This window comes from Echiichthys vipera (assembly GCF_963691815.1).
Source record: "Echiichthys vipera genome assembly, chromosome: 8".
Lineage (NCBI taxonomy): Eukaryota > Metazoa > Chordata > Actinopteri > Perciformes > Trachinidae > Echiichthys > Echiichthys vipera.
This window is the reverse complement of record NC_139833.1, coordinates 10,618,770-10,639,575: the sequence shown is the minus strand read 5'-3', so window position 1 is coordinate 10,639,575 and position 20,806 is coordinate 10,618,770. Positions and strand designations below refer to the sequence as shown.

The 20,806-nt window shown below is 40.5% G+C and overlaps 2 protein-coding genes across 8 annotated transcripts in view; both read left to right on the top strand.

The window, feature by feature from the left end:
• arhgef1 (Rho guanine nucleotide exchange factor (GEF) 1) overlaps nt 1–17,102 on the top strand; it is a 47,396-nt gene extending 30,294 nt beyond the window's left edge. For 4 of the 7 annotated variants that reach the window (XM_083918154.1, XM_083918153.1, XM_083918150.1 and 1 more), the window contains 24 exons: nt 341–452; nt 638–713; nt 916–945; nt 1,404–1,604; nt 2,174–2,315; nt 3,701–3,712; nt 4,553–4,714; nt 6,210–6,400; nt 6,532–6,678; nt 6,928–7,010; nt 7,215–7,340; nt 7,505–7,619; nt 8,147–8,247; nt 8,419–8,493; nt 8,601–8,676; nt 9,289–9,456; nt 9,565–9,652; nt 9,749–9,856; nt 10,243–10,295; nt 10,395–10,538; nt 10,649–10,774; nt 12,044–12,231; nt 12,717–12,821; nt 13,848–17,102. In XM_083918154.1, the coding sequence (XP_083774280.1) occupies nt 341–452; nt 638–713; nt 916–945; nt 1,404–1,604; nt 2,174–2,315; nt 3,701–3,712; nt 4,553–4,714; nt 6,210–6,400; nt 6,532–6,678; nt 6,928–7,010; nt 7,215–7,340; nt 7,505–7,619; nt 8,147–8,247; nt 8,419–8,493; nt 8,601–8,676; nt 9,289–9,456; nt 9,565–9,652; nt 9,749–9,856; nt 10,243–10,295; nt 10,395–10,538; nt 10,649–10,774; nt 12,044–12,231; nt 12,717–12,791 (2,599 nt within the window). In that variant the 3' untranslated portion in view covers nt 12,792–12,821; nt 13,848–17,102. The remainder of the gene's footprint in view (nt 1–340; nt 453–637; nt 714–915; nt 946–1,403; nt 1,605–2,173; nt 2,316–3,700; nt 3,713–4,552; nt 4,715–6,209; nt 6,401–6,531; nt 6,679–6,927; nt 7,011–7,214; nt 7,341–7,504; nt 7,620–8,146; nt 8,248–8,418; nt 8,494–8,600; nt 8,677–9,288; nt 9,457–9,564; nt 9,653–9,748; nt 9,857–10,242; nt 10,296–10,394; nt 10,539–10,648; nt 10,775–12,043; nt 12,232–12,716; nt 12,822–13,847) is intronic. The other 3 variants (XM_083918151.1, XM_083918152.1, XM_083918155.1) reach the window with 3 other exon arrangements.
• A 455-nt stretch (nt 17,103–17,557) lies between these two features.
• On the top strand, nt 17,558–19,794 carry cd79a (CD79a molecule, immunoglobulin-associated alpha; the record flags this gene model as incomplete). Its single annotated transcript, XM_083917791.1, has 5 exons — nt 17,558–17,597; nt 18,006–18,335; nt 18,903–19,018; nt 19,164–19,226; nt 19,364–19,794. The coding sequence occupies 5 exons, from the start codon at nt 17,558–17,560 to the stop codon at nt 19,487–19,489; spliced, it is 675 nt and encodes a 224-aa protein (XP_083773917.1). The 3' UTR covers nt 19,490–19,794.
• Nucleotides 19,795–20,806: the final 1,012 nt, after the last annotated feature.

Below are 20,806 nucleotides of genomic sequence, written 5' to 3'. Positions count from 1 at the left end.
CCTCTCTTTTCAACTCCTCCTCCTGTTGTTCTGGACATCTTCAACTCTCAAGCTCCCTCTTCCCAACTTCGTTCATCTGCCCATCCTCATATTCATCCTCACGCTATTCTCTCATTTGCAGTCTTCCCATTTGGTCTCTGCATCAGTGAAACCAGAGACTATGCAAATATACTTTATTGCAGCCTTTAATGTGAGATATACTAAGGGCAGATGCATCTATAAGAATTCCATTACCACATATGTGAATACGTTTAATTATATCCAAATGAAACGTTCTGCAGAACAAGTATTAACAATTAAACAGCATTAGATATTAATTAATACCTAACTTCTCCCGCAGCCAATCAATCTTTTCAGCGGTGGCCTTCTACATGAAGCACCTTGGGGTTAAAACCAGGGCAGTTGACAGCAAGAAGTCCAGAGGAGGCTTCTTCAGGAGACAGTTGGTTAAGGTAAGCTATCATCAGCTATGTAGAAGGATAACATTCCTATTCTGTTAAACCAAATAAACCAGTAATCAAACCGGTATGAAGATGAGCTGTGCTGTCCTCATAAAACAATTGTGTGGATGTGTTCGTGTTGCTGTAGCCCTCAGATTTGACTTCTCACCTGCACTCTACCTGTGTTCTCTTTCCAGAATAAGAAGGATGAATCCACAAAGGCCAAACCCAGAGGGGTGTTCCCTGGCATCCCCAGCTGGATTGCAGGAAACAGTATGCATCTGCTTTTTTTTATTATACTGTTCATTTTTGTATCTAGAATTCCATTTTTGTCTGATATTTGAAAGTGTTTAGAATCTCTCTCTCTCACAATTATGCATTATCGTGACATTTAAAAGAACTATATGTCAATTTTGATATCCATGAATACTCTGGATATGAGAACATGTTGTCCTGCCCTTCTTTCCTGTTGCAGCTGACGTCAAACCTAAAACGGAGGCTGAAGGTACTAGACGTCCAGAGTCCCCCCCCCCCCCCCCCTTATATCTGTAAAATGATCACATCCCTACTAATCAACCCATAAGCATGTCTGCATGTCCCAAATCAAACTGGGAGGGGATGTGGGTGGAGCATTGTGTACACTGTGTTTCACTGTGGCTGTTTGAAGAATCAACTGCAGTGTACCTGTATATTTTGTAATCACAAAATACCTCAAACATTACACACTTATCTCACCTACAAGGTTGTGGGTGTTCTCTTTCACAGAACTAACCTTCTCATTGACAACAGAGGTCCTGATTACATCATACTCATCCTTTCTGTCTATCTGTCTGTCGGTCTGTCTGACAAATTCTCTGTCTGAATTGTGTCTTTTTAACTGACTGAAGTGCTTTTGGGTCATGTTTTTTCTGCATCTGCTTTGTTCAGCTCTGTTAAACCTGTCGCCCTTCTCCCTCTCTTCAGCGGAAAAGGAGAAAGTGAATCCAGAGCGTAAGGGTCCAGCTCCTGGCAGAGGCTCGTTAACCGACCCTGCAGCCCCTTCCCTCCCCAGCAGGAAATCTTGTTCCACCGGAAGCCCCTCCTCTCTACCTGGGTTAGAGATTTGTGATGGGTCAGGAAACAACATCAGTGCTGCCAACAGCCCTGAGTCTTCACATATGGATGGTAAGCATACTCCTCAACTACACTGTGTTGTAAAAAATATTCTTTTCTATGTTTAAATATAACAATAAACACACGTACACATCAATTCGATGACACAGAAATTAGAAAAGGTGCTGCAAATACAGAAGTGTGTCCAGGGGACGCTTAAAAGGGATGCGCAGCGCTGGGCCATGCACCACTTGTGTTGTTACAAATTTATTAAAATCAGCTATTCGTTAACCTTACTTGTTTGATTTTTTCTGGCTTATTTTAACATAATGATGGCAAGATTCAGGTATTATCGCTTCTGCGAAGCTAGCATTAGTCTTTTGCTTATTACTATAATATCTGAGTATTGCAATCACAGTGATAGATAGCAGACTTTGGTAACTTCATAAATCACAAACCATGGCGTCAAGAAGCATGTCGAAGACGTGTGCATCCATTTTTAGTGGGCCTAGGAACCGCTTCTTGCAAAAAACAAAAACTGCGATACTTTTGCAGCATGGTCAGATCCTCCCTGTGTTGACAAAGAAGATCAAACAAACAACAACCTATTTTTTCTCTCCCCCCTTTTGCTTATCTTCCAGGCCTCTCAAGCAATCGCTTAGAGCCTCCGACACTGTCAGACGGGGGTGATGTGTCCCCTGTTGGGCTGGGAGGAGGGCTGACCATCGGGGAGACCCTCTCACCCATGGACACTCCCACAGAGGAAAATGTGGAGAAAGACAGGTGAGGATTACAGAGATGGTAATGAAATCAGAAGCATCAAGGGAGTGAGATTATAATTGAAGTGTAGTGACTGAATAATAGGAAATTAGAGGATTAGAGATTGTGATCAGATTTTAATTAGACTGTATGGGAGGTGTAAAGACTGTATAGATCCAATGACCAGGGGGAAGTGACACGTCTGAAGTGCTCAGTCTGAGGGAGCGTGGTAAAACTCCCCCAGCAGTCTGTCCCTGCCGTGTGCAAGCTTTTGTCATGTTGCCTGTTGCTCGCTAGCTAACAGAGCCTGCAAATTTTAGGAGGATCCCCACCAGGTGAACTCGGACCCAGTCTTCCCCTCCAGCCCTTTGCCTTCCCTCTCCCTCATGCCCTCTTTCCTTTTTCTTCTCACAGCAGCACATGTGCTCTCTTCCTAACATCATCCTGTCCCATTTGTGTTCTTTTGTGTGGGTCCTGTTGTGCATCTCTTAATGTTTACAACAGAGCTTCATTGTAGTTTTTGTTGCATATAGGCATCGTCTGTGCAGTTCTGAATCTCTTGTTTTTTTTTATTGGATTCAGCCAGGTACTTGTTGGTCTATACACTGGTGATATTTCCTTGACTGAGATAACTGTAATTGTTCCTGTTTTATGGCACTTGTTATAGATGAGGCTTTCTATGCTGCAACCTTTTACCCAGTAGGCCGGCTTGTCATTTAAGTCAGACACAGCTAAATTATAGAAATTGTGATATTTTGTCAGAAGTTTGTCTACAGCTTTAAAGATCTCATATTGTAAAAAGTGAGATTTTCATGTCTTTTTTTATTATTAAGCAGGCCAAGGTGCTATATTAATCCTCTGAAACTATTAAAATGCACAGCTGAGAAAAGCACAGCTTATATTCTCCGTGCAGTTGTGATGCCACAACTTTAATATAAAGTTATACTGTATATATATGAATCCCGCCCCAGTTTTAGTAGAAACCCAAAATACAAGTATGAACCTGAAAATAGGCATAATTGGACCCTTAAAAAACTCCTGAAGATTGGCTACTTAAGTGACAGCAAGGTTGTAGAAAAAGTAGCTAGTCTTCTCGCTCTGCTACTACTTAGTCAAAAAAGGCCAATAAGTTCCATTTTGTGTTTTAGTTTTTGTTGCTCCGCCCATGTGCTTTTCAAGGTGTCTGCGTCTATTGTGGCCAGGGCTCGTCCTTTGTCCTGCTTGTCTCCACAGTGTGAGCGGTTACATGTTGTTCCAGGGGCTTTGGCGTCTTGTTTAGCATGTTACTCTGACAGCGGTTAAAACTAGTTTAGTATATCATGTTGGGGGTGTGCATCTTTATGTGATGGTTGCTACTTTGGCTAACGGTTGGCCGGTGTGTAACGATGTGGTGTCCCGTGTTTCCACAGACGGAAGACAAGGTGGGTGTCAGCGCCTTGACAGAGTCATGGACATGCTTCAGGCCTTATACTGATCATGCAACACACATATACAAACGAACAAACAAACACTTGCATGCCCTGCACTCCTGGTACACAACACAAACACACTACACGGCTAAGTATCATTTTCCTGCGTGTGAAGGAAATAGAATAACCTTGATTGTTGAGATCATTTGGATTCTTTTTGGTGGATGTGTGAATGCACGTTGTGTTGAGATAAATTTCCAGTAAAGTTGGCTAACTAAAAAGTCCTGGTACAGACATTGTGTCGAAGCAGTGCATGGTTACTACTTCTTAACCTCCTGTAGAATATTGGCTGTAGAAAGTGTTGGTATTTATGTCCTACTATGTCTACAACATATGAAGCATACTCTGTGTTTTATAGTCTAACCAGTATATGCATGTAATATGTCATGCATATTCACTTGTCACTCATTTTCTCTCTTTATCTGTCTTTTGTTAATGTGTTTTTTTCCTTTTCCTTCTTGAACAACTCTTTTTTTTGTATTTTTATTCTCCTCTTTACCCTCATAATTAACACAAATGTCTGTGCACATTGACTGCATATGCATTTGATACTTTCTTTTCTACTGTCCTCCCTTCCAAAAATGTTTTTTTGTTATGTTCACCTCACCTCTTTCCATTCTGTGGCAATTCTTTGTTCACTTTCTCCATACTTTTGTTCTTGTTTCCTCCTCGTCCTCCCTGCGGCCTCTTTTCCTTTTCATCTATCTGTTCCTTTTTTGCCTTTCTTCCCACCTTCTTTTTCCACCTCAATTCGTCCCCCCCTCCCTCCTCCTCTCCCACCCTCCCTCACAGTAGGAAAGTGGGGCGCAGCGAGAGTGCCCGCGTGGACCGGCACTCCTCTCGGCGCCGTGGCTCTTCCCGGGCCAAACAGTCTCGCTCCCGTAGTGATGTGGACCTCCAGCCACCTTCTACCCTGACAACAACACCCCCGCTCACCCCCCAGCACCTCCATCCGTAAGATGGACAAACCCCCTCTTAATGCCTCTCTGATGGGGACAGGCAGGCTGTCAAACACTGACAGATAAAACGGGATGAGTGCAGCAGTCCTGAAGAAATCAGAAAGCACTTAAATTAAATAATTGGTCATAATGAGAATATTGACGGATCAAACCCACCTGAACTGTTAGGGTGATCAATTTGAAATGATATTTAAATTAAATTATTTTTAAAGGGTAAACGTCCACTGCCTGCTGTAATGAACAACTAAATGAATCAATCTGACTGACGGGTTTACTGACTCACTATCCGTGGTCTGGCTTATTCTCAGGGAAAGATCACACGTGTAGCTCTCAAGGGGAATGATTGAGTTTGGTCAATGTTGATCATTGAGTAAGCATCAGCTGCCAGCCTTTTATTAAGGGTTAGTTTACTTGCCATTAATTGACTGTAACCACACGCTCAGTTGTCAGGACTCAGAGCGGAGCGTCTTGAAACAGTTAAACATCCTGAGTAAGCCAACAGAGGTCCAGTTCAGTCAAAGACACATGTATATACTCTGTTTGTATTTTTCTTGAGCAGTCCTCACAATGACAGCTGCTGTCATCATGGAGGTCAAGTGGAGAGCGGCGTTGTGCAAATAAAGCATAACAAAACCAGAAGAAGAGGAAAAAAATAAACACTTAAAATTGTAGTTTCCCATTTTAATCAAACCCTGCATCCTAATACCTGTACTATTCACTATGCCAGAAAAATATTTAGTAATTCCCATTACATAGTATGTCAAATGCAGTATGCCAAAAATACCAGGATGTCCTACATCGTCCAGTTGGGTTTTACAGTGTGCAAGCACAACCCCACAGCATATATGAGCCATAGGGTCAAAGTTCAAGGCGTAGTGATATGAAGAAGTAGTATGTCCCAGTTGTATATATACTGCGTACAACAGTATGTACTTTGTGAGGGAAGCTGCAGTAAAGGTATGGGATTTGAAACTCAGTTTTTACCCTGAATCTCTTCTGTAGTTCAAAAGCTTCGGTTTGATTTAACCTAAATCAATTACCTATCATTTGTCATATCAATAACTAACAAATCAGTTAAACAATTGTAACAGGGACAGAACAAGGATAGAAATGATTAAAAACAATACATTCATCTCAAACAATGACACACTGACACACAGTGGTTTGTGATCATGGCCGGGATTCTTAATATGCAACTACTAGCCACTATCGATTAATGACTTATCTTGATAATGTAGTAAAGCTACAGGAGTAAAATCAGGACATTGATAAATAGTTTATCAGTGAGATTTAATTTCCTTACATTAGCTAATATCAAGAAATCCCTTGGTTGCATTTAGAAATGCAACCAGTTGTTAACACTTACAGTTGTTCCTTAGCCAACAATCACATCAATTGATAGCCACCTGGGTCATACTTGAATTACTTTGTACAGTAGTAACCAGTCTAAATTAATCATTCTCCCACTTCCACCTTCATCCCTTTCTCAGTTTTGAGGGACCAGTTTTATTTCCTGAAGGGCCCGGCCACTCCCCCACCAGCCCCTCCCCACAGCTGGAGGAGATGGAGCCACGCCTCCTGGAGTTTGAGCAGGACCCACCCAACTGGAGGGAGCTGGCTCCCCCTGAAGCCCTGTCCAGTCTCAGCAAGAAGGGGACCAAGAGGCAGGAGGTCATCAATGGTGAGGAGAAGAGAGATGAAGCAGCAGATGATGATGAGAAGAAACTGATAAACAGGTGCAATATAGGAAATCCCTTTTTGAAGATGTTTTTAGTGTCTCTTATTATGTGTCTACTCCCTCTCCCCTCCCAGAGCTGTTTGCAACTGAGCACGCCCATGTGAGGATGCTAAGTGTCCTTCAGATGATATTCTCCAAGCCTCTGGAGAGAGAGGAGCTTCTGACAGCCACTGAGCTGGCCGCCATCTTCCCCAACCTGGATGAGATCATTGAAATGCACTGTGAGTGCTGCTGGGAGGGGGGGGATTATTGTTCTCCTTCTACACAAAAAGCAAACCATTATGCAGTGAATTTAAAGTTGTATGTGTGAAGCTGTTTGTTTGCATAAGTTGCCAGTGAGGAAGGTAACTGTGAATACAACCTGTTTACTTGAACACGATAGAACTGGGTGCACAGTCAAGGATAATTGAGAAATCTAAATTATTGTTTCTGTAAATGATGTATTTGTTTGCCTCTGGCTGTGAATCCAGATAACTTCTACGAGAACCTGAAGAAACTGCGTTTGGATGACAACTACATAGTCAAATCTATCAGCACCACAGTGCTCAACAGAGTGAGTCATCATAATCTCTCTCTCTCTTCTATTATCCTATCCCTTTTTGTTAGTATCTATGTTGCTTTTGATGCTGAAAAGCTATTTCCCCATGAAAGTATAAATACTGACTATAACTGCTACACAGTTCTATTAGTGTCCAGTCTCTACTCTGTACCTTTTCCAGCCTTTACTCCATCTGCTCCTCTCTTTATTCCTCTCCAGTTTGGAGGTACAGAGGGGGAGTGGTTCCAGAAATTAACAGCCAGGTTCTGCAGTCACCAGTCGTGGGCCTTGGACCAGATCAAGAGCAGACAGAAGAAAGAGCCACGCTTCAACTCCTTCATACTGGTATACACACAAACCAAATACACACATACACACTGGCTCTTTGAGGTTTAATGGAAAGACACACATGGGTGCACTCACAGATGCATGGCAACGCAAGAGGTCACATAAGTTCTCACCATACATGTGTTCTCATTCTGTGTGTGTTTGTGTTTTTTAAAACCCAGGAGGCAGAGAGTAAACCCCAGTGCCGCAGGCTGCAGCTCAAGGACATCATTCCTATAGAGATGCAGAGACTGACCAAATACCCACTGCTACTGGAGAATATTGCCAAGAACACAGGTGTGTGTGTGTGTGTGGGTGTGTCAGTGTGGATGGGTGGGTGTGTATGTGTCAGTGTGGATGTGTGGGTGGGTTTGCTCCAGACATACTTGTAAACATATTTATGACCCTCTATGTTTTTACTAATTTTGCTTATTATTAAAATGTATATCTGAAAATATATGTGTTAATATTTCAACATATAAAATACTTGATGAATACGGATAACAGTTTCTTTTGTTTATGTAGGGCTTTCAGGCAGATCCATGGGATTTTTTCTCTGTTTGTGTAAATGTGGACATTCTGAATCAATAATATATTTTTGGCCAGAATGCAGAAGATAATTTACATTTAATGTTTTAAACCGCATGTGCCACTCTATATCAGATCACAGGATAAATTTAAGTACACCAGCTAAATATTTAAACAATCGATTACTATCTGTCCCAGATTTTTTTTGATGTACTCTCATGATTTATGGCTTTTGTTCGGGGCTCTGCTGTGAATGCTGCATTTTCCTAAGATCTGTGTTTCCTTTCTCTCCATAGAGGACCGGACAGAGAAGGAGAGGATCCAGCAGAGTGCAGAATGCTGCAGAAAGATCCTTAACCATGTCAACGAGGAGGTCAAAGAGATGGAGAACCTATTGGTGAGAAACACACAATCCATCACTCAACACGCTGTTATGAAGTGAGTGAGCACCAGTCGGAGTCTAGTAAATTCATTCTGAGACCTGTGAAGGACTCTGCTTGTTAGACTGCTGTACGGTGCTGTCCGCTCTCTCTCTCTCTGACCTGAAGACCTTTCTCTCTGTTCCCAGACTCTGAAGGACTACCAGCGAAGACTAGACACATCAGGGCTCAAACCCAGCAATGAGCTTTATACTGAATATAAGGTACGGTTCTTTCAACAAAAGGACACACACACACAACACACGTTTTATTTCTTTAACATTTTTGTTGCAAGAAATATTCTCATTATTCTCCCACTGTCTTTTCTTAGAGCATCGACCTGACTCAGAAGAAGATGCTTTATGAAGGCCCTGTGACCTGGAGGGTCACAAAAGAGAAGGCAATTGGTAAATATGCTTGTGTGTGTATTAAATCCATGCAAACTGCCTGAGGTTATCGGTGTTCTGCTGCAGAATCAAGAACCTTAAAAATAGCTAAAACAGTTTATAAGGCTCACATTAGTATGTTTTATGTTTAATTAATACAATTCACTTAGATTGCTATTCATCTCCAAAAGGCAAAAACACCCACAATGGTTTATTTTGAAGTATTGTGAAGATTATTTTCAGATATTTATGTTTTCATTTCCCTTTTTCAAGGTTTTGATTCAAGTTGGCTATAAAAGGAAACCCAGCTGCAGGGTTTTTTTTTTTTTTAATCATTCATTTTTTATATCTATTTAAATTCAATAACCTAACCTCCATATAATTAAACTTTATTCTTCCTAAATGCAGCCTGGAATAGATAAATAAAGGATGGGAAGAAAAACAAAAAGGCCATACATTTGATACAGTTTATGTGGAATAGGTAATAAATACAGTAATAAATATATAAATATCTAAAAAGATCTAAAGTAATGAAGCCCAGGGATGTGAGGGATTGAGAGAACGTATAGCTTCTGTCTCCTTTGCTATCTTTTCCACTTCACTGTCCTACTCCATCTCCTCCCTGTTTCTCAGAGGTGCAGTGTGTGTTGCTCGGGGACTTGCTGGTGCTCCTACAGAGGCAGGACGACAAGATGGTCCTGAAATGCCAGAGCAAGAGTAACATCGCTGTGCAGGAGGGCAAGCAGATGCTGAGCCCCATCATCAAGCTGGACTCAGTCTTCCTACGTGAGGTGGCCACAGGTTAGCCGCACACAACAGTACAGTAGTTTCACAGACAAACTTGGGACTTCCATTGTGAGATCAATATCTTTCAACTTTCCAGTTGATGTTTTTCTCCTGTTCTTTCAGATCGGAAGGCCTTCTATGTGATATTTACCTGGGACAGCGGTGCTCAGATCTATGAACTGGTGGCTCAGTCTCTTGGAGAGAGGAAAATGTAAGTGTCGGAGAGAAATACACAGACTAACCATGTTTTGTTTCAGAAGGTAAATCACAGGATGAATTGTAATCTGAAATATATGCATGATTACAGGTGGACCGATGTGATAAAGTCAGCAGTGGATGATCTGAAGAAGAGTGGGGCACCCATGAGGTTGACGCTGCCTCCTGGAAGTGGAGGAGCTCCCTTCAGTCCCTCCACGTATGTGTTTCTCTCTCTCTCTCTCTCTCTCTCTCTCTCTCTCTCTCTCTGTGTGTGTGTGTGTGTGTGTGTGTGTGTGTGTGTGTGTGTGTGTGTGTGTGTGTGTGTGTGTGTGTGTGTGTGTGTGTGTGTGTGTGTGTGTGTGTGTGTGTGTGTGTGTGTGTGTGTGTGTGTGTGTGTGTGTGTGTGTGTGTGTGTGTGTGTGTGTGTGTGTGTGTGTGTGTGTGTGTGTGTGTGTGTGTGTGTGTGTGTGTGTGTGTGTGTGTGTGTGTGTGTGTGTGTGTGTGTGTGTGTGTGTGTGTAAAAAGAGCAAGACATATTCACTGCCTGCCAAAGTTCACCCATCTCAAAATATCTCATTTCTTTTGTCATTTTCTCCCCATCAGGCTGACTGCCCCTTTGAGCCCAACTGAGAATGGGGGTTTGAAAAGCAACAGTGGTGAGACCGCAGCACTTTTATCAGCTGAACACTTAATAAATAGTACAAATTTGTTATTGTTGCACAAGACAGAGTTAAGCCTTGAGTCTGTGTCTGTAGATCGAGATAAGGACAGCTTGACAGATGACAAGTCCTCAGACCCCAGGCACAGGCTGATTGATTTCCTGTCAGATAAAGGCTTCGACTTGATAGGCCACTCTAACAGCGATCAGGACAAGGTGGCCAATAGTGCTTTGGATGAAGGTGAATGAGGGTGCTTCTATAGATGATTTTTACACAGCCATCTTTTCCTGTCTTTCATAATAGCCTGCCAGACCTTCTAATGAATCCACTGAATGTGTCTCCTGTGTTAGTCATGTCGCTGAAAAGGCTGTTAATCGGCAGCATCAGTCTATCAGAAGACTCGCAGCCTGATGAAGAAAACGGAGAGGAGCAATCAGAGCGGCCCAGTCAAGAAATGGATAGCTGTCCGTCGACAGGTAGGCGTTTGTGTTTTGCCACGTGTCAGTTAAACTTGTTTAGTTTCTTGCAGAAAGTAGAAGTGAGTAAGTCAAAATGGGAAGTTGTCCTGTATGTTATGTGTGTTTTTGTGTGTGTGCATTTATGCATATTAGTTCATTTTTGTGCAGAACAAAAATTCTTCTAGATGCAATCGGATAGATCTACAACCAGTCAGAGCCATTAAACATAACCTAAAACCAGTCACAGCAACGAAACAGTGGAAAAACAATGGCAGCCACGTCACAAACTTTGTCAAATTATAGCCAAACAGTACACTCAAATGCATTTCTGAAAACTTTTTATATATTATATACATAATACATATTTGATCTGCGCTGCCTAATTTGACAGTTTGACCTGAGTTTCATGAGTCTGAAAAACTGTGCTGAATGGGCCTGCAGCCTGGACTGTGACGCTGTAAGTCATCGTCTTAAACCCGCCCCACATGCGATACACGGTTGTGATTGGTCCTTCCGTAGTCAGGTCGAATGGAAATCTGACTGTGTGGGAGAGGGGCCAGACCTATCTGACAACAAATACAACATGAGTTTGGCAGATTCGTGTGGTTTCCAGGCTGTGATTGTGTAACATAGTATATAGATTATGTTAAATATTTAATGTATTGTATTCTGACCCTTACTCAATCTAAAAAATATATAATATAGCGGGGCTAGACTTTTTGTTGGCCATGAGCAGCAACTTCCTGAAATCCTCGCTGTGAAGTTACAGTTACCAGGCACTGCTCACAACCAAGAAGTATCGTTTTGCCTCTGTTTTTGGACGGATAAAACAAGATATAATGTGTTGTCTTAGCGATCTTCAGAAGTGCTCATAGGCTGTTTGGACAGAGCCAGGCTGGCTGTTTCCTCCTGTTTCCAGTTTTGATGCTAAGCTAAGCTATAACCTGCTTGCTCGATTCATGTCCTGCTTATATATATGAGAATGGTATCAATCTTCTTATCCAACCTCTTCAAATAAGCAAATGTATTTCAAAAAATGCCAAATTATTCCCTTAAACATAATGTTCCATTTTGGTTGTATAGCTTCTTTTTGTATAGCCTTTGCTATTTTCCATATATTGTTTGTCTTTCTAATTCTCCATTACAAACGGTAAACAAACAAAATTCAGTATGAAAATAGTATTACAATCGTGGGTGTAAAAATTACTTTTATTGGTCAGCATTTACTGTAACTCAACACCAAAATGATTGTCATGACACGTCTAAATTGAGCCGTCCTGTCCACAGAAGAAAGCCAGAGCACAGACAGGGGAGCGGAGGAGGAGAACGATAACAACTCCTGCGAAAAAGAAGGTGCATGGATGAAGGGAGAGGAGGAGAGGAGCATCAGTGCACCCCTGGTGTTGTCCCAGGAGAGGATGGAGAAAGTGTGCAGGAGGCTCCAGAGTCTGGAGGAGCAACTAAAGAGACTACAGGTGAGGGGGGTGATAATAGAGAGAAAAGCAGGGAGCTGGTCGTATGACAGGGGCAGATAAAGATGAGAGACATAACAAAAGATGGGAGCCGGCTGGAAAGAGACACACAGTTGGGCATCAAGGATTTTACTGAGGATAACTTAAGTAAGGAGCGAGCTGTGGTATACTTTGGACAAATGGGGCCAAAATGGCACAAAGGAGAAACTAGAGAATAGAAAACCATTTAACCACTGCTGTTATTGCTTGGCTGAAAATTGCCTTTTGAAATTGGACTTCTCTGAAAATGGCTATTATGTCCAGCGCTTGCAATGGGATGTGTCAGAGAAGCAGTGAGGGAGACGAAGAGAGGATGTTAAGAGGAGGAGGAGGTGGTTGGAGTGTGTGTAGGGGGGTTTTGGGGGTGGGGGTGGTGGGGTGGATGGATGGATGTGGATGCAAGTGTCTGTCCTTAGTTCCTAAGGTGATATTGATTTTGTGTGTTGCAGATTGTAGAAGAGGAGCACCACAGGCTGCAGGAGGCCCTTTCCAAGTTCTCACTGGAGGGGGGTAACTTCCAGTGAGACACCATCATGCCACCTGCTGGCCACTAGGTGAGAACTCTGAACTATTTATTATATATATTTAATGTATTATTATAATATTTAAAGTGATGCTCAAGTATAATTTAAGCAGTTAAGTGTTTGATATCATCATTAATCATCAAGGGCCATAGGTTTAGTTTCAGAAGTGGAAAGACACCAGATGTTTCTCAACAACAAAATGTGATTGTGTGCCATTTCCTGCCTCAATCCAGCAAAAAAAAAAAATGTAATTGGTTATCATAATAATATTAATGCTATTATAATAATCAGCTTTATTTTTGAAGCACTTTTCAAACGTGCGTTACATGGGGAAAATCAAGTCAAAACAATTCAGCACTATAAACTGGATAAAATCAGACCACTAAAATGTCAGAGAATGAAATAAAATACCCAACAATAAAGTAAGATAAAAAAGTGCGGGAAAAAAACAAACTGCACAAGATAAATGTGTTAAGATAAGAGATTGAGATGGGATTTGATAGTCTCCTTTTGTCTCTTTTAGTAAAATGTTATCTGTAAATAAAAATATGCTGCATAAGAACCAAACAACCTACAAGAAGATTCTGTAGGGCAGCTTGTGTGCAGCCTGAGAGACAAAGCTCAGGGCATAAAGGTCTAAAAAGTCACTTGCTGCAGCTGTCACAACAGAAGGTGATTCTGAGGAGTGAATTTATATTTTATAAGCTCTTCTCTTGTCTCCTCTGCGTATTTTCAGCCGTAAAGTCAGAGGACACGGTTTAGAACTATTTTATTGACAAAATCCATGAAACAGACAAGAATAGGATTTTGTGCTTGTCCCATCTACAGTGGAAATTATGCCCTCGTTCATCACTCTACGGGGAATTGTTGGGTCCATGTAAATCATAAATAAGTCATAGGGTGTGGTCTATACCTACTCTGTAAAGTGTCCTTAGATAACTTTTGTTATGATTTGGCACTATAAATAAAATTGAATTGAATTGAATCACCAAACTCATTAGCTTTACATGTTGTTATCCCACACTCAAGCTTTTCCTCTTCTTTTCTTCTGCTTAGATTTTTACTGGTGCTGGTCTGGAGTGCAAGAGTGACTTTCAGAGGCTTCCCTGAAAATTCCTAAACCCTCATAAGTCACGCCTGGACCCTTCGCTGCATTTGAGGGGTTTTATGCACAGTGCAGTGGTACAGTGCCGGAGCATGGGAGGGTGTGTGCATGTGTATGTGTGTCTGTTTGCGTGCATGCTTGGTAGAGAGATATACAAAGAAAAAAAAACACAGGACATCCTACTTTTGAGTGGGACGTTGTTTTTGCAGAGAGGTGCCAAAAAATGAAGCAATATTTTGCTGTGAGAGAGATGCTGCCTAACAAAATGTAGTGATTGCGATCTGCTGTAACACACATACGCACACCAGAGACATGCACACTATAAAATAATTTACATTATTGCCAATAGCAGATGTGCAGTAAAGGAGAAATCCTATGTTTGCCCACCAGGTTAGCTATAACCAGGTGGAAGCCTTAAGGGGCCAATGAAGATGTATTGAAATACTACTGCTGATATATAGTGTTATTTCTAGTCTTTGCCAAAGTACCACAGAGATGCACTTTTTTTCCTGATCAAACCAAGTTTAACCCACACTGTTTTTGTGAAATTTTATAACTCTCTATTAAGTATAGTCAGGCTTCATGTTGGCTGCCTTTATTATTGAAAAGTTTGCATGCAGGAAAGTGTGTGTGTATGTGTGTTACAAAGTTTTTTATTAATTATGGATGTGCTTGTTTGGAGGGTTCTTATTGTTATTAGGTCACATAGAAACATGTATAAATAGTGGCACTATAGGTAATCATGCTGTTAATAATGGAGACTTGTTTGTATTTACCGCTTTAATTTATTCCTCTGAGTTCTGTTAGTTCAGTGAGTTGTCTCAAGTGAGTGAAACTGTTACAGCCCAATACCCCAAAAAAAAAAAAAACATTAAAAAATGGAGCATTGTGTTAGCGAAAAGACAAAAGAGAAGAAGGCCAACCTAGAATGTGTAAGAAGTAAGTTAAGAAGAAAGATGTTTGGGTGGCGAGTGCGTTTAGAGGTTGTTTTGGTTTATTGAAAGCCAGCTTGAGCCAGTTGGTGATAAGATGTATAGAAACCTTGAGGATTTACGCTCACTGTACTGAAGAAAATGTACACACACACACGCAACACTCACAAACACTGAGCTCCCGGTGCTACACAAGTGTTCCCAAAGGTCATTCTGTGCCAGCATCATTTCGGCAGTGTCACTTCCCCCCCAGATTCACAGCTCCTGATCCAAATAAAAGACTTAAAATGGGCTTATAAACTGTACAAATGACGTTAGATTCACAAAAGGTATTAGCAAAAGATTATATTCTTCTCTGGTAGCAATATTTGTACCAAAACTGAGCTCTGTCTTTGTATTTTATTCAACAGATGATTGTAATTATAATTATAATGATTGAATTCTTGAGTAGTGGCATAACTGTGGCCGTGGACACAGGACCAAAGACGTAACAAAGCACTGTAAGATCCTCACACGAGCTGTAATTCTCTTAACGACGTGCTTCATCTGTGTAGTGGCATGTTACTTAATGCTGATGCAGGAGTGTTCGCTCAGTAGTGCAGCCTGCAGCTAATTTTCCTCTCCCCAAACTCCAACATGTGGCAACTTTAAGTGAAGGGATTTCAAATGCACAAAGAAGAATGAAACAGTGGTTGTCAATAAAAAATAACTGCAATAAGTGGATACCAAGATGAATAATATTACACCCTACTAGCCTTATGTCCATGCCCAAACAGAATCTGTAGATGTGATTTCTTCCATACGCTTCAGGGACTTTATCAGAAAAATATTAATGAAAAAGTTGTCTGTTTGGGTCTGTAAGTGTGAGTAAAAGCTGGTGTGACTTCCACAAGCTTTACTGTTCTCAGCTGGATATAGAGGACTGTTATTGAACATATGGGACCTGCGCCAGCAGCAGAGAAAAAAGGACAACAGGACAGTGAGGCCACACAAGGATACACAGGAAACGTTAAAGGTTCGGAGGAAGGAAAACCACAGTCTCAGTCTAACGTTGGTCTCTCCAGTACTGTGATCATGTCCTCACTGTTGTTGCCACAACAACAACCGCCCTGTTTGACCCTACTGAACCTCAGTGGGAACTTATGCAAATTAGTCACAAGATGCTAAATTATAAATGTTTTTGTTTTGAACTCTGCTGCCATGTCTCCCCCGTTGTTTTCCTCTTGTAAAGTGTACATAGATGCTTGAAGGAAAAAATTGTAGAGAAAGCATAAATTAGCACCCTCTTCGTGTTTATTAAGCTTATTAGCTACATACACCTCGTGATAACACCCTCACTTGTCATAGCACGATCCCCTTTTCATACCGCACAGTTTTACCATATGTTGTTGTGTATTTCATTTGATTTACTTAAAACGGGTTGGGGAGGTTTTGTTACTGTTTTTTTGTTGTTTTTCAAACAAGCTTTTGTAATTATGTACTATGCATTTGGCCATAATGGTGAGAGAGACATGACTTGTCTATAACTTGTCTATGCATGAATTGATTGAACAATTATTCAAATATTGTAACCACAACATATTTGTTTTAGGCGTGCACGTTAAAGCGCAAACTCGCTATGCACTGTTACCCAGATAACAGATGGGATACGGTTTAACAGATCGCCTCCACCGGGGATTTTTAACTGTCAAACCTGCAGTGGTCAGCAGATGAAACCCAGCTTACAGCTTCATTCACTGGCTGGACGACTGCCACAGGCACTGCCCGCTCTCCCTCCTCCGGATGCTTTTCCTCATGCATTCTATATACAAATGCTTAGATGTATAGAAAATGTATTTATAGAGTGGTGCCTTGTTCTGACGATCATGTTGTTTTCTTCGTAAAGGGCTCTCTAGTCTACAAACACAATCACTGTTGTTTTGTTTGTCCGTGAAATTGACCTTTGAGAGTGAGACACGATGACAAAATGAATAATAACAGTTGAGAGATCATCCCAGGATTCTGTTTTTGTGTCTGACTCCATTACAGCAATAGTTTTTGAGCCTTCTACCAACTCAGCCAGCCAGTGCCACGTATAGAAAAGACACTGCTCCTTGTCATACAGGCGTCTACCATCATGTCTATCTATAATGAATACGCAAGAACTATACTGTGTATTTGGGTTTTGATTTTTTTTTTTTTTATCATGTAAGAGGCTCTTTAATGATGTATACTTAAGGAAAATTGTGGTACGCTATGTTTTTTAATTTTTTTTTAATAAATTGGGGAAATTAATTGCTGTTTGTCCTTTTATATAGTTATGCGGCATGTTAGAATAATTTCTGAGCTATTTTGTTAATTTTGGTTGACTTTAAGCACCGGGTTTAGAGATGATTGTGCCGGGATCATGCTGATTTCTTAAACCATATCTTGTTAGTTTTTGTAAATATACAGTAGACAAAGGAAATGAGGGCATTGTACTCATGGCATAATCATAATCTTCTTCATGAAGAAATTAACTTCTCTTTTTATTTATTTAAATGCATGCACATATAACTTGTATGCAAATATGAGACAGCCCAAATTCATTGAAGCGTAAATCCTAACGGCAAGAAAAACAAGACATCAGTGCGTTAGCACAGTAGCAGTGAAGACTGGGATCAGTGTTAAGTGTAAAGAATTGTATCTGCATTATTTCAGTAAGGTTTTTAGATTATATTATATATATATATATTATATTTGTTAACACAATGAGGGCCGTTACAAACTTGCTCCTCTGCAGCTTTATTGGTAAGTCACATCAATTTTTTTTAAGATACGATGTTAATTTAAATACTCTTTATGAGTTGTGTAAACTGCATTTTTTATGTGTTTAGATTCAATGATCTTATGTGGGAAATAGTCGTGTGTACATCAAGCTTGTATAAGTATGTTCTCTATGTAACTTTCTCGCACTTAGCTTTTGAGTTCTGCTTCAGTGAACCACATCTCCTGTGAAAGCAGATGGCTGTGCTATCATGTTCTTTCTTCTTCTGTTAGTTTTGGCTATTTATGTTGAACATTTTTTGCTCGTTTATATCATAGGTTATGCTATTTGCTATCATACTTGAATAATTTGACAAACATTGAGTAAAAAACAAATGATCACATGTACAACAAATGTACATTAACATAATATAATTGCTGCTTCCTCCATAGTGGGTATTGCTGTGACTGAGAAAGTGGATTTTGAGGCGGACAGGCCCTTTCTGAAGGTGCATGTCTTTCACACAGCTGACCTGAAGTGCTGCTACAAAACCAATGTGAAGTCCAGTGAAGTGAAATTAATCTGGACCAAACAAGCTCCCAACAAAACCCAGATTCCACATCCTGTGGAGTTTTCAGGCCGTGTGACTAGGGGGAACAAGAAGGTCTCTGGCATATCGTGTGGCAAACTAAAATTAGAGCCAGTCCATCTGAGTGACTCTGGGCTCTACCGGTGCGTGCTGAGTAACTTCTCATCACACGGCACCTACCTGCACGTCTACAGTGAGTGTTCATCGAGATGGAGTCAAGCACTGCTAACTCCCCATAAGCCATAAATCCTGTTAACGTTAGTCCAGCCAAGAGCTGTGTGAGTGGCAGCATTTGCGTATCGCAGCCGGGTTAATCTTTACATCATCAGGATGGTCTCATAACAGTCTGCTGGCCAGTTATTTACTTTAAATAGCACCAAGATTAGATCAAGTTTCAGTCAGGCTAATGGAATTGGTCACACTGAAATGCCATTTTGCGTCATAATCTCATTAAGCACAGATGTGGAAATGTAAAACAACCACTAAACTCCTCTGGGGATTATGCACATTAGTTAACAAGAACCATTAACACAACCATCAGTTGTTTACTCATTTATTTTATAGGCCGATACATTAGACTGTTTTTATTTAAAGAGTACAGTTGTATAACAAAAGAATCAAGCTGGATATAAGTCTTTAAGTAAGTACGTTGAGTAAGTATTTAGTTGGCCTGATTTTTTTTATTTGAATTATTACAGCTTCCTTTCAATTGTGCACTCTCACTTACAAAAACCCCTCTGAACCCTGTCTGTACGCCTAGAGTTTATGGAGAAGACAATTAACCTCAGCGAAAGCACCAAAAACCAGATCCTGACAGCCGAGGGAGTCCTTCTGCTACTGTGTGTGATTGTGCCATCTGCCACCCTTCTCTTCAAGGTCAGAAGGTCGCTGTACTGACTGTACATTACCATACACTGATCTGTCAACCCATGACTCGTAGCATTGATATTACAGCAGTGGTTTAATTCCAAAATGTCTCAATCATGTTACAGCTTTACCAACGTCTGTTTTCCCCTTCCAGTCAAAGAGACTAAACACACTGGAGAAGAAGAAAGCCAAGAAGGAAGAAGAAAACATATATCAGGTAACTGAGTCACATGCTCTCTGAGTCAGCGAGAAATACTTGTGCAAGTCGCGTTGCTGAAAACAGGAACAAAGATATGATTGAACATGTTATCCTGTGCTATTCAATATAACATGAGTATATTTATCTCATACCAGGGGCTAAATCTGGACGATTGTTGGTCCACATATGATCAGATCCAACGCTCCCAAGCACATGGTCCGTACCAGGATGTGGGCAACATTAAAGAAGAAGAGGAGCAGATTCAGCTGGAGAAACCCTGAAGTAAAGGGGGAAAGAAATAGAAAGGGACGGAAGAAAGGAAGAGCATTGAGTCTATTTTGAGAGCTGAAGTTTAACTGTGTGATAAGATTAATTCTTTAGCACAAATTGGAGTTTTGTACATAGCCTGCATTATCTGTTTAAGCATGATGACATGTTTAATGGGCCTGTTATATTTGAAGTTGAACATTAACATATGACCTGCAGTTGACAACACAGTCTGACAGGGTTCACTCAGCCAGGGCTGCACCCAGGATTGTAGAAATGTTGAGGTCTATGTTTGATACATTCAGATGTTTCTTATACAAATTATACACATTTAAACACTTAGGTATGTTGTCTATTCCTCATTTTTTCGTGGTATAACAGTGTCAAATTTAAGGACACTGATGCTAGAAAATAATTGCATCTGTCTTTCTAAAACCATTTATGTATAACCTGAAATGATATAATGGAAATTAGGTCTCCCAAAACACAGAGGACGTACCCTCTGTGTCATCTAAAGAAGCTGCAGACCTACATGTGGTAAGTGTCCTGAGTTTTCGACCGTAATACATGATCTTCCTCACCAAATGGAGTTGTCATTGAATTTGACTAAAACTTAATTTTAAAGCTATTATGGACAAATCTTTAAGTGCTCAGAAAAAATGGAGGCCTGGTTTAATTTACAAAGCACTGAATGCTTTAGGACCAAAATACATTTCAGATTTTCTGCTCAGCTTCTAACCATCCAGACGTCTTAGATTGTGTGGGACAGGTCTGCTCTTTGTCCCCAGTTTGTATGCACCACATATCAGGAACAAACTTCCAGAAAACTGCAGGTCTGCTGCAACTCTCAGTTCCTTTAAATTAAGCCTGAAGACTTTTCTATTTTCCGCTGCTTTCAGTAACCTGCACTGACCCTTCTGTAACCGTAACCATCTATTATATGCTTTTAATGAATGTGTTTTAAATCTTTTATATGTTTTAAATAGAGACTTAGACTTCTATTTATAGATCTCTTTAGGATGACTCCTGCAAGGAAATTGAATTTCCAGGAGCTTTCACAACACTTAGAAAAAAGGGAGGTATAAAAATACAGTGTATGATAAACAACAACAACTCTTAGCTAAATAAATATAGAAAGTAAAACAATAAACAGTAAACAATAATCTCTTAGGTAAATATAGCATGTAAACAATAGACAGTTAACAACAGTTAAATATATAAAGTAGAGAGAAGAATACAAGTAAAATAGAAGTCCTGAAAAATGAGATCAGACAAGTAAAGTGTAGATAAAGATATAAGATAAAATAAAAAATTGCCTTTTAAATGTATGT